General features: G+C 44.1%; 1 protein-coding gene across 13 annotated transcripts in view; it reads right to left on the bottom strand.

Moving 5' to 3' along the window:
• The window catches only part of RBFOX2 (RNA binding fox-1 homolog 2), a 241,746-nt gene that overhangs the window by 5,635 nt on the left and 225,498 nt on the right, over positions 1-10,613 (bottom strand). For 7 of the 13 annotated variants that reach the window (XM_024200551.2, XM_024200558.2, XM_024200554.2 and 4 more), the window contains 3 exons: positions 7,088-7,130; positions 2,055-2,143; positions 672-744 (listed from right to left, as the gene is read on the bottom strand). In XM_024200551.2, the coding sequence (XP_024056319.1) occupies positions 672-744; positions 2,055-2,143; positions 7,088-7,130 (205 nt within the window). Of the gene's footprint in view, positions 1-671; positions 745-2,054; positions 2,144-7,087; positions 7,131-9,865; positions 9,906-10,613 lie in introns of those variants that run through there. The other 6 variants (XM_024200552.2, XM_024200555.2, XM_024200563.2 and 3 more) reach the window with 3 other exon arrangements.

Below are 10,613 nucleotides of genomic sequence, written 5' to 3'. Positions count from 1 at the left end.
GCTGTTGGCTCCAACCCTCCCCCTTTCCTCACAGTCTCTCTGCCTCAGCATCACCCCTGTTCCCCTCTTCTCCCCTTCCCTATTCCCCTCATCTCCCTTCCTTTCAACGTCCCCCTCGCCCTTCCTTTTAATTATCCCACCCTAACTGTACCCACCAAATAAGGAAAAGAGTCACAGCACTAACCTGCTGTTTGCCACCAACACATTGTTCACTCTGACTGTGTGTGAGACCCCTTCCCCCACCCTGTTTCTGTGCTGTCTGGTTAGACTGTAAGCTCCTCAGGGCAGGGACCATCTTTTATTGCTGTGTTTGTACAACACCAAGCACAATGGGATCATGGTCCATGACTAGGGCTCTTAGGCGCAATGGTCATATAAATAGTAATAATAAAGCCACACTATCAGATATCACCTTTTTGCTCTCCCCATCCCCCTCCTAAGCACCAGAACAATAAGACACTGCTCATCTCCAACTGCAGTAACAGATCTGTCAGGCAATACAGACAAGGGGGCATGGACTAGCTGGAGAGCTTCCTTGCAGTGAGAGGCCTCTTGACTAAAGAGAAAAGGTGGTCGATAGAGACTCTCAGCAGCTCCTGTGCTCTGGGCAGCTATTCGCCATAGTAGGAATGAGAGAAATGGCAGGAGGATAGAAAGAAAATCATACTTACCACAGCGCCAACTCCGTAGCTAGCGGCAGGGGCAAGGGCGTGATAAGGGTCTGCTGTGTACACCCTGCCATAACTGAGGAAAGGGGGAAAAGAAAAAATGTCACTGCACAGAGGGATTTAGATATTGCTCTTTGACCAGAAGAAGGGGTGGGGGGATGGTGTTGTGCCCCCCCACACACCTGTTTGAGGCAGCCCCACTCCAGAGAGAATCTATGGATACATTGTATGAGATGGGATGGGAGAAAGGCCTGCAAGGAGGGGACACACAAAAGCCATATTCTCAATTAGCAGGAGCGTGGTGAGAGCAGCTGGCATCACATTTAGTGCCCCCGCTACATCTAGTGGTGCGATTTTGGAGGAGGGCAACTAGTGGTATTAGGGCAGCTGCCATGATTACAGCAGCTAATTGGAAGGGAGAGAGGACTTGTCCAGCATATGAAGATAGGAGTGCAAGTTTTAGAGATGGATAAATGAGAGATTTTTCAGTTTGCTGGCAATTCCAAAAAAATTGAAAAAATTAGTTTCAGGTCAAACAAAACCTTTTGTTTTGACTTTAAGTGTTTTTCTTTACGTTTTTGCATTTTCAAAACCAAAGGAAATTTCAAAATAAAAAGTGGTTTTGACACTAAAAATGAAACTTTTCAGTTTGAAATGTCAAAACAAAACATTTAGATTTTTTCAGATTTTTGGGAGGGATGGGGGGGGAGGAGAGTTGGCCAAAACAATTTGGTGAAACCAACACAAATTCATGAAATGTTTTGGTGTCACTGAATTTGCCTTTTTGACACCCCCACCCCCCAAAAGTTTTGGTTGAAAAATTTCCCCCAGCTCTAGTAAGGCTGAAAAGTCCCATCATGCATTTGAATTAATATGCAATTTTCACTGTACAGGGAGATAAAAGACCTTATGACATTCACTCTGATAATAATCTGAATAATTCCTTGCACATATACAGAAGTTTTCATTAAAGGATCTCAAACTACTTTACATGGTAATTCTTACCATTTTACAGATGGGGAAACTGAGGCACAGAGTGATTCAGTGACTTACCCACAGTCACAGAACAAAGAAATTGGAATATAAACCATGTCTCCTGACTCCCAGTACCCGGCCCTAACCATAAAACCATGTTGTCTCTTTTGACAAAAGACCAAAGGGGTAAGGGAGAAACCAGGCTTAGTGCCCTATCCCATATATCTGACAGCTACAGAGCCCAAGCCTTGAATGGCCAACTGGACATTTTCCTCTAAAGTGTGTGTGTGTGTGTTTGGGGGGGAGCGGGGAGATGAGTGAGAGTAATGAGGTAGAGGAGTATTTAAATGGAGTAGCAGTACTCCATGAACCCCTGAGCACATCAAGCTTGCCCCATTCCTCCTTACATACCCATCGCTGTAAGCTGCTGCAGCGGCGGCAGCGGCTGTGGCTGCTGTTGCAGTAGCAGGCTGTGCATATCTGTAGGCTGCATATCCACCCTGCAGGAGAAAAAGAGAACTGACTTTACAGATACCTGTCCACCAACAGAAAGCAAAACTCACACACACCACAAGGAGAGGAAGTGTTTCAAACTGCATCAGCTCCCATGTTACATCCATCACAACAGAGTCACCCTCTAATCCCTCTATGTTCTACCCCTCAGTAGGCTTGGGGAGAGCCTCAGTAGGCAGTTTAGTGAAAGGCATAGGCTGAAGGAAATCTCATATGGTCATTCGTGTGGGAAGTTACAGTTGGTGTTGAGGAGGGGAAAACCAGGACAGAAAAGAGCTAAATTTGGCTGTTGTACCCCTATATGCCCCTCTGCCAGAGTTGGGGGAAGCTGCCTAAGAAGAGAGGTGTGGGCTGCGGGCAAAGGAACATAACAAGGTGTTCTCTTTTCCAGCAATATGCACTTTACAAAGAAAATCACCCAGGGAAACTCCTGCTTTTGTTTCTTTGCTGTGAGAGGGACAAGAAGTTTAGATATTACCTGGTTCAGATACACAAAAGAATGATCAGTTAGTGAAACTCCCAGAAACTGAACCAGGTGCAACTAACTGGCACTCTCGGCAGAGGCAGCAAGGATTAAACGTTTAGAGAGACTGAACTAGCCTTTTTCCACTTTGGGTTGGCCCCTCAAAGTAAGGCTGAGGCATGTTGGGGACCTCTGGGCATTACGTCAGGGAAGCTTGTGTTGTTGCTGTTGTCCATGCTATAGTTGCTCTGAGAATAAATAGAAGCCTTTTAAAAGATGCTGGGATGTTACAGATCACAGGAGGTTGTTCAGAAAGTTAGTTACAGCTCCCAGGGAATTGGCAAAATTCATCCTAAATCCTGAGCCAAAGGTAGATTTGTGGGTCTCTGAGTGGAATTCCTGAAAAGCAGAGAGACAGGCAGTTCCTTCCTTTTCCCCCTTCTCTGGGCTGAGAGAGACCTGAGTAGTCAGGCAAGTGGCTTTTTATATCTTTCATGGGGCAATTAAAGGTAACCTATGGACTGAAGGTATATTCCTGCTCAGAATGGAGACAAAGGCCCATCTGAAGAGGTTTCTACTGTCAGAAACCAGGATAATGAGCTTGATTTACTGTATAACTTTGAACATGGCTTTTGTTAACCATATGGGGACAATATGGCCAGTGACTCCAGTTTGTGCTATGTGATTCTGAATCACAGGGAGCCATTACTAAAGCCAGAAAACCCCAGAGACAGTTTTCAACATTTACGCAGTTGTGTAGGACCAAAAACTGGCCTTACGTAGGGTTAATGACAACTTTGCCATCATTAGCCGACACATTTTTTGTCCAGAGGAGGGCAAAAGCAAAAACTCAAGCTCATATTCAATCTGAGGGAAAATACATGATCCTTTTCCTTGTGAAGTTTGTCTCAAAGTTTTCTTTTTAAAAAGAGGCAATGGCTTTTATTTTGTTTCCACTGCCTTAGTGGAGCTACTTGGAATGAAGGATGGGGAGCTGAATGGAAGACAAGTTTGCAGATGCTTTCTTACTCTGGAGGAGATGAAGATATAATGTGGATGAGTAAGTTAGGATCTTCCTGTTAATGAGATACAGCATATTGCAAATCTTCACCCATTAAACATTACATCATCTTTTTAAAATGGTGTGATGTCACTGCTTTTACCCTCCCACTCTTAGCTGGTTGTTTTTTAGTCCCGCCGCTTAAATTTGCTGGGTTTTCATACTTTACTGCTGATCCCCAAACATGAAAGAGAGAGGGTGCCCGAGGTACACTCAGTTTATCCATATTAACTTTCCCCAGCAAATGCAAGCAAAACTTCAAATGGACATCACCACTGTACTCTCCTAGTTTATGAGATTCCTGAATTCTTGGTATGTCTAATGTTCAGACAGATGCAAAATGTACCCAGTTCCGCACGTTAGTATCACATGCAGGGCAGCCTGCATCAGAATGTGCCCAGATTCTCACTCTCCCGAACATTTACTAGCCACATGGGAGATCAGCAGCCATGTTTAATGTGAGTGGAGGTTATTGTGAACATAACAGCAAGATGCAGTTTGAAACCGAAAAAAGGTTTTCATTTATTCTCTTTTAACTTACATGTCATATAACGGGAAAAGGGACAGAGGGACTGGAATCAGGTGTGGGAAAGGTAATGGCGTAACATCTATTAATCAAATTAAAAACTAAGCATGCTGACATCTGGAGCTAAAACAACCAGCAAAATCACCACGTTCAGACTCATATTGGCTAGTTCTATCTATCCCAGCATTCTCTTGGGACAGCGGTTTGTCCTAGGCTCTACCACAAGCTCGGTGAAGTACACAGCCTCAATTACTAGAGCGTGCAGCCACAACGACCTGCTATTACGGAAACAGTCAGTCACCACTGGAGTTAACATTCCAAACCTTAACAATCCCCGCATCCCGCCCCAAAATAAAAACGTCTCCCACCCTAGCCCTAGCCCACACCACAATGTTAATAATTATAACAAGCAATAACCCATCTGTTATATCAGAGAAGGGAACAGAGACTCCACTGAGAGATTTAGAGCGAGATGTTAACATTTCTTCAGCCGACTGCACAACAAACAAAAAACAGGAGAAATATTTCATTGGAGAAATGAAGTTAAGAAACAGCTGACATGTGTACTGGTCTTAACCATGCACTGATGCAAAATGGAAGCTACTGTTAATTAAAAAAAAATTAAAGGATACATGTATATACACACATAATCAGACCTATTTGATCTGGAGCTGTTTACATATTCTATGTGTGTACAATAAATAAAACAAAAAACGGGGACTAACATCACTATGATACGTTCCTGAGCAAGGACCGCTTCTGGGGATTCAGACATCTGGCTATATCTAGCTTTACCTAAGCAGGTCCGAATACACCAAAACGGGAAAAATAAAAGGTCCCATTTCTCACTCCTTTTCATTCCTTAATAATTTCTGGTGAGTTTTAGGACTTGTAAAAGGCAAGGGGAAGCTCTGTGGGAGTTTCCTTCCTCAAAAGCAACCCCTGCTTTTCCAAACCCATGACCCACACATAGCTCCGTCAATGCATTTCAGATCCCACACAGCTTGTCCAAAGCACCTACAATGTCTTCATCCTGCTATTCCTGCCCACGCACAACTTTGCCTGAAGTAAAAAGCTAAACCATTAACCCACTCACAGGGGCGTACCCCCAATGATTTCTGATGCCACTCTCATCAGGGGTTGTAGCGTATTTAAATTGTGTCACTATAGGATATTTTCACTGAACTTGCATGTTCATGTCATCCAATGAAAAAGACAGCTCCTGAATAGCTGCTCCATACTTCTCTAGTGCTGCAGAGGGACCCTAATGGAGCCTACCCTTCAATGGCATAGTCCCTAAATACCCAAGGCAGCTGTGCAATCTCCCTCAACCTAGTTAGCCTTTTTTAAAACCTCCAAACTGTGTGTCAAAACAAATGAATGGGTCTGGACTTCTTGTGAGAATGTGATGTCAGACACCTCCCTACCAGCAAAGCAGTAACAAAGCTCTGCCACAAGAAGGGAGGAGGGGCAAGGAGAAGGGCTGTATGTATTTAGTGCGCAATCAATTGCAAAGAGAAGGCCCTTCTACAGCAGGTATGGGTCTTTAGAGCACACACTATTTTGGCTGGGTTGAGGGAGATGTGTGAAGACAGATGAGGACAGTCTAAGCACTGCTTTGGCAAAGTGCAGATTAGCTTCATTTGAGTTCTTTTACTCTCAGTATGTCTCAAGTGCTGAGAGAAGTTGTCTTTAATGAACCTCTCCTCTTTTGTGGCTATATAGAGGGCCCTACAGGCTGATTCCATTGTCCTCATTTGTCAATCTGATTGGATTTTCCTAGGTGTGTGGCAGAAGTCCCCTGACCTCAAACTACTTTTCTGAGGGCCAGAGGACCAAGATAAGCAGATACCAGCCATGACCCAGCAACAGAAGGATAAGTCAAAACATCCCCAAAATTTGCCAAAATGAAAATGTGGATTTTTTTTAGTATTAGTTTGTTGCTGCAAGTACCTGAAAATTATTTGACAACTGATGTAAGTATGAAGCTGCTGTCTGACTGAAGCAACATTTCAACTGTCCACTGAAGATTCTAAAGGCAGATAGCAAGTGTTTTCAAGTTGCCTACACTGCGCTCTTCAGCACAAAAAACCACTCACTCTCTTCCTCACATAAGAGCCAAATGGGGTAATCATAAACTAAACAGACCATAAGGAAATCCAATTACATCTTGCAACAAGCTTCCCCTCTCCTCTTTCAGTGCCTTATTATTCAGGCATATTAGCAAGTGCCCTTTCTTTGGAGTGGCAGAGGACAGAGAGAGCGAGCAGAGAAGCGTGTTGCTCAGGTTCAGTACTATGGAGCACCTGCATACCTCTTGGTGTTAGAGGTATTTCCAGAAACATGAAGAAAAGGACAGTCCATGCAGATGTGTGTCTATATACTCACTACCCTATCCATTTTGGGGTTGCAAGTCCAATTTTAGGAACCCTCTGTTTTCTAGGCCTAGCGCGTCTTTTCTCCATTCCCCAATGCCCCTATAACTGAAGGTTAAAAAGCAGAAGGGGCTGGAATTGATTTCTAGGATGTCTGTATTAGAAAGCTGGCAGGTAAGCACTCTGGATCGGCAGGGGTGACCTGAAAGAGGTGACAGAACAACAGCATTCACTGCACCAGGTGAACCTACATAGTAATGGGACAAGCATGGCCTTTGTTAACCCTTCCACTTAATTTTTGGAATGAAAAGCCACTTGGTGTAAAACCTGAACATGTGCAGCCCAGAGGTAGCAGGAGCTTTGATCACACGCTCACAAGTCTGCACTGTCCTAAAAAAAGCCTCTGTTCCCATCTCTAACGTGGCGCTGGAATGGTTAGTATAATTCAGTTTTTTTCCACTGCAATCCACAATCTGATTGGTTGGCAGGTCACACTGGCACTCCTACCTGAGGTATTTTAGCGCTAATGATTGGTTCCTGTAAGACTATTCTATAACAGAACACAGGAAGAGCAGTTCAAAAAACACAGCTGTGGAAAGAAACAATCATACAAACACAGCCCACAGAGGGGCTCACCAGCCTTTTCTTTCCAGTGGATGCAAGCACGCTTTTCATAGATGGGAGTGGTCTTTATGGGTGGTTTGTTGTCCCAGACTGACCCCATTGTAGGAGAAGCATCGTCTTTCCTCATGGCCAAAATGGAGCCCCCAACACCGACCCTGGGGAAGGTTACTTTATAAATTCAGTTATTTTGCCAGACAGGAATGAGTCCAACAAGAGATGGAACAGCCCTTTTAATAGAAGAAAGTGGCTAGCAGGATGGTTGCCCCAGAAAAGAAGAGGAGGGAGGAGGAAGAGGAAGACCAAATCAAAGCGTATGATACCTGTGTGGGAAGGAAGAGCAGCCAAAGCCTGGAACAACCCTCTTCTCCCCCTACTCACCCCATCCTGCCAGCTGGAGGTCCTTCTCCCCCCTGCTTTTCCTCAGCCACCCCTACCAGTTCAGCAGGTGTGAGGGCTCTTCACCTTAACTTCCATCACCCCAACAGCTAGGGAATCCTCTTCTCAAAATCAGCAATCAGTGGCTGAAGAACCCTGTTCCTTCATCCTATAACTTAGGACAGCCCTCATATAGCAACTAAACGAATACAATCCAGTGGGATATGAGGCATCAGCACCCATTCAATTTGTGCCAATCCACAGTGGAAAGTGGGGTAACTTAGAAGTTCGGGCTGAGATGCATCTCTCTTGAGAACTCTAGCAATAAAAAGTAAAGGGATGAACCTGGCCAACCTATGTTCAGAGATGCCCTATATTGCATTCCTGTTTTCCCCATTAGTGGGACCTGAACTGTTATAGCAAGATGTCAAATAAATGGTTTTATCTGAGGGTTCTAGTCCCTTTTTAGCGCTTAGACACATTAAATGCTGAAACTGGAGTGCAACATGAGGTGGGTGTGGGGATTCTCTGTACTATTAAAGTCACTGTCAAGGTATTAAGATGTTAAATGAGCCCCTTTTATGCATCAAAGGTGCAAGCTAAAGATCTGACCGAACTTTCTGAAAAGAATCAGGGGATAACCCCAGTCAACATTTCCCTCTCAACAAGGCTTTAATGTGCCAGACTGTGCAAGAGAAGCCACCAAGCACAGAATAGCTGCCCATTTACCTGCTTAGTCACTGCATGGTCAGCCTCAAACTCGCTGATCTATATAGACTAGAGTAAGGCTTTAGGAGTGACAGAGAAAAAACAGAACTCTTTCCTACATCCTGAAGAAGTATTATCATGGAACACTTGACCAGGCAGGTCAATTTCTAGGTGAGCATATGTGCAAGAGCACGTGTGTGAATCAGGAAATTCATGTGCATGGGTGTGTGCAGGCATGTACATGTGAGAGCATGTGTGAGAGAGTTTACTTGCAAGCAGGCAAAGTATATACATAACACTAAGTTCCTCTGTGTTTAGATAGAATGTTTTCTAACTGTTGGGTTGGGAAAAGTGTCTTTATAAGGTCTGAAGCTCCATATAGACCAGAGAAGCCCAAAGGCAACCCTATCCATTACCCAGGAACCAACCTCTAGATGTATATCTTTGGATGTTAGGGGCACCATCTCCTAAGCAGTAAGGAAACCAAGTTCAGCTATTCTGGCCACTATACCCACAAACAAGACAAAATTCTTGAAACTCCAAAGATACATCTCCACCTATTTAAGGGACAGCTTTGCTGGAGCCTGATAGTCTGAGCAGGATGAGGGTGGGGACAGTGCATTTAAAGTTCTTTGGTCTGGAGAGCACATTCCTATAGTGTGATTGTTATAATGAAACTTTCCATCCAAAGGAAAACTGCTCTCCTCACCTACCAATCAGAACCCCCCCGCCCAACGCTATGTTCTAGGAACACCACCCTCAATCAGTTCAAACATCAGTGCACTAGGAATTCTGGATACAGATATGCTGGTGAAGTCACATGATTGGGCAAAGCCTTTTTCGGTGCTTGAGAAATTTACCAGGATGCAGGAGGCTGCTGACTCTTCCATCTAAACATCCTCACATATACGTGCTCTACAACTCCCCTAGGGAGAAGAAAGAGAACCCTTATTCTAGTTAGGTACCATTTCAACTAGCAAAATGAGATGCCAACCTTCACTCCAGTATCTCAGACTCCATTTTTAATCAGCCCCATGTCTTCTCCAGAGGAGTGACATCCACATCCCAATGGTACACGAGCTTTTGTAAACACAGAGCTCACTTAGCTTAGTGCATGGTGCACAAATCAAGCCTGAAAGGGCCCCAAGAGGGGAGAAGAAGGGGGAGGGGACAGGGAAAGGGAACGTCTGAGGCTAAACCAGTCCTGTTATTTTTATATCCAAATTATGCAAATGAGAGAAGTATTGAGAGAAATTTTAATTTGCTAATCATCTCTCAGGTTGATTAGTAGCAGTGTGCATGTGGGGAGAGGACACCCAGTAAACTGACCCTGGCAATGATCAGGAAACCCATAGGCTTAGGTCTTGCACCCAGGGGCAAGCGCAGTGACAGAGAAGCATGCTTGCATTCTTAAATATATAATATATATATCCACAAGGAAGAAGAAAATTAAAGAAAATGATATTTAAAAAAACCAAAAACAAATCAAACCAACCAAATAAACAAACAACAACAACAACAAAAAAAGGCTGGCTTGTCGAAGGTTGGGGATGAGAAGGCTCCGGTGTGTGTACTTACATAGAGGTCAGCACCGTAAAATCCGTCCTGGTAAACCACACTGCAGAAAATCCACACAAAAACAAAAAACAAAAACAAAACAAAAACAAAAAGAACAGAAAACACATTCCGGTTATTGAGGACGGCAGCATGCACATGCGTTTTACACAGGCAGGTGATGTATGAATCCACAACCTGGGCTTTCTGGCAGGAGCGAATCAGCAAGAGAATGTGTGTGCGCACGTACCCATGCGGCCCCATGTCATCCTCCATGGCATGCAGGGGGGGGGGGATGGGGAGAGGGACGGGACAGTATGCATAGGGTGAGGGGGAAACAGCCTTCATATTGTATAATAAAAATAGACTCAGAAAGACCTGATGCCCTGAAGAAGAGAAACATGGATTTAGGAGCCTCCACTCTGGTTATGATCCTGGAATTACTTTAGTTACTCCCTAAACACATGGAAAAACTGGCTTCATGGAGTGGGTTTCACATGGACTAAAGAAGCCCTTTAGAAGCAGTCCCACAAGGGCTAGAATCCACCTAAGTCAGAAGCACATTGGAGAAAGCTATGTATAATTCTGTATGTTGAGTTTTACAGGGCTGCATGACTGTTTCTGATATCCATACATCACCTGTTTTTACCCTGCACATTAGACATGCGATAAGATTTGGCTGATCACACAAGCATGCAAAGTATTATTATTCAGCATCTTAAAGAACCGATGCAACACCTCAGGAAAACAAGTCAATCAATTCTGATCAAAG

Source organism: Terrapene carolina, unplaced genomic scaffold (genome assembly GCF_002925995.2).
Source record: "Terrapene carolina triunguis isolate 2854851 unplaced genomic scaffold, T_m_triunguis-2.0 Scaffold247, whole genome shotgun sequence".
Lineage (NCBI taxonomy): Eukaryota > Metazoa > Chordata > Testudines > Emydidae > Terrapene > Terrapene triunguis.
This window is presented reverse-complemented; position numbering and strand designations above follow the sequence as displayed.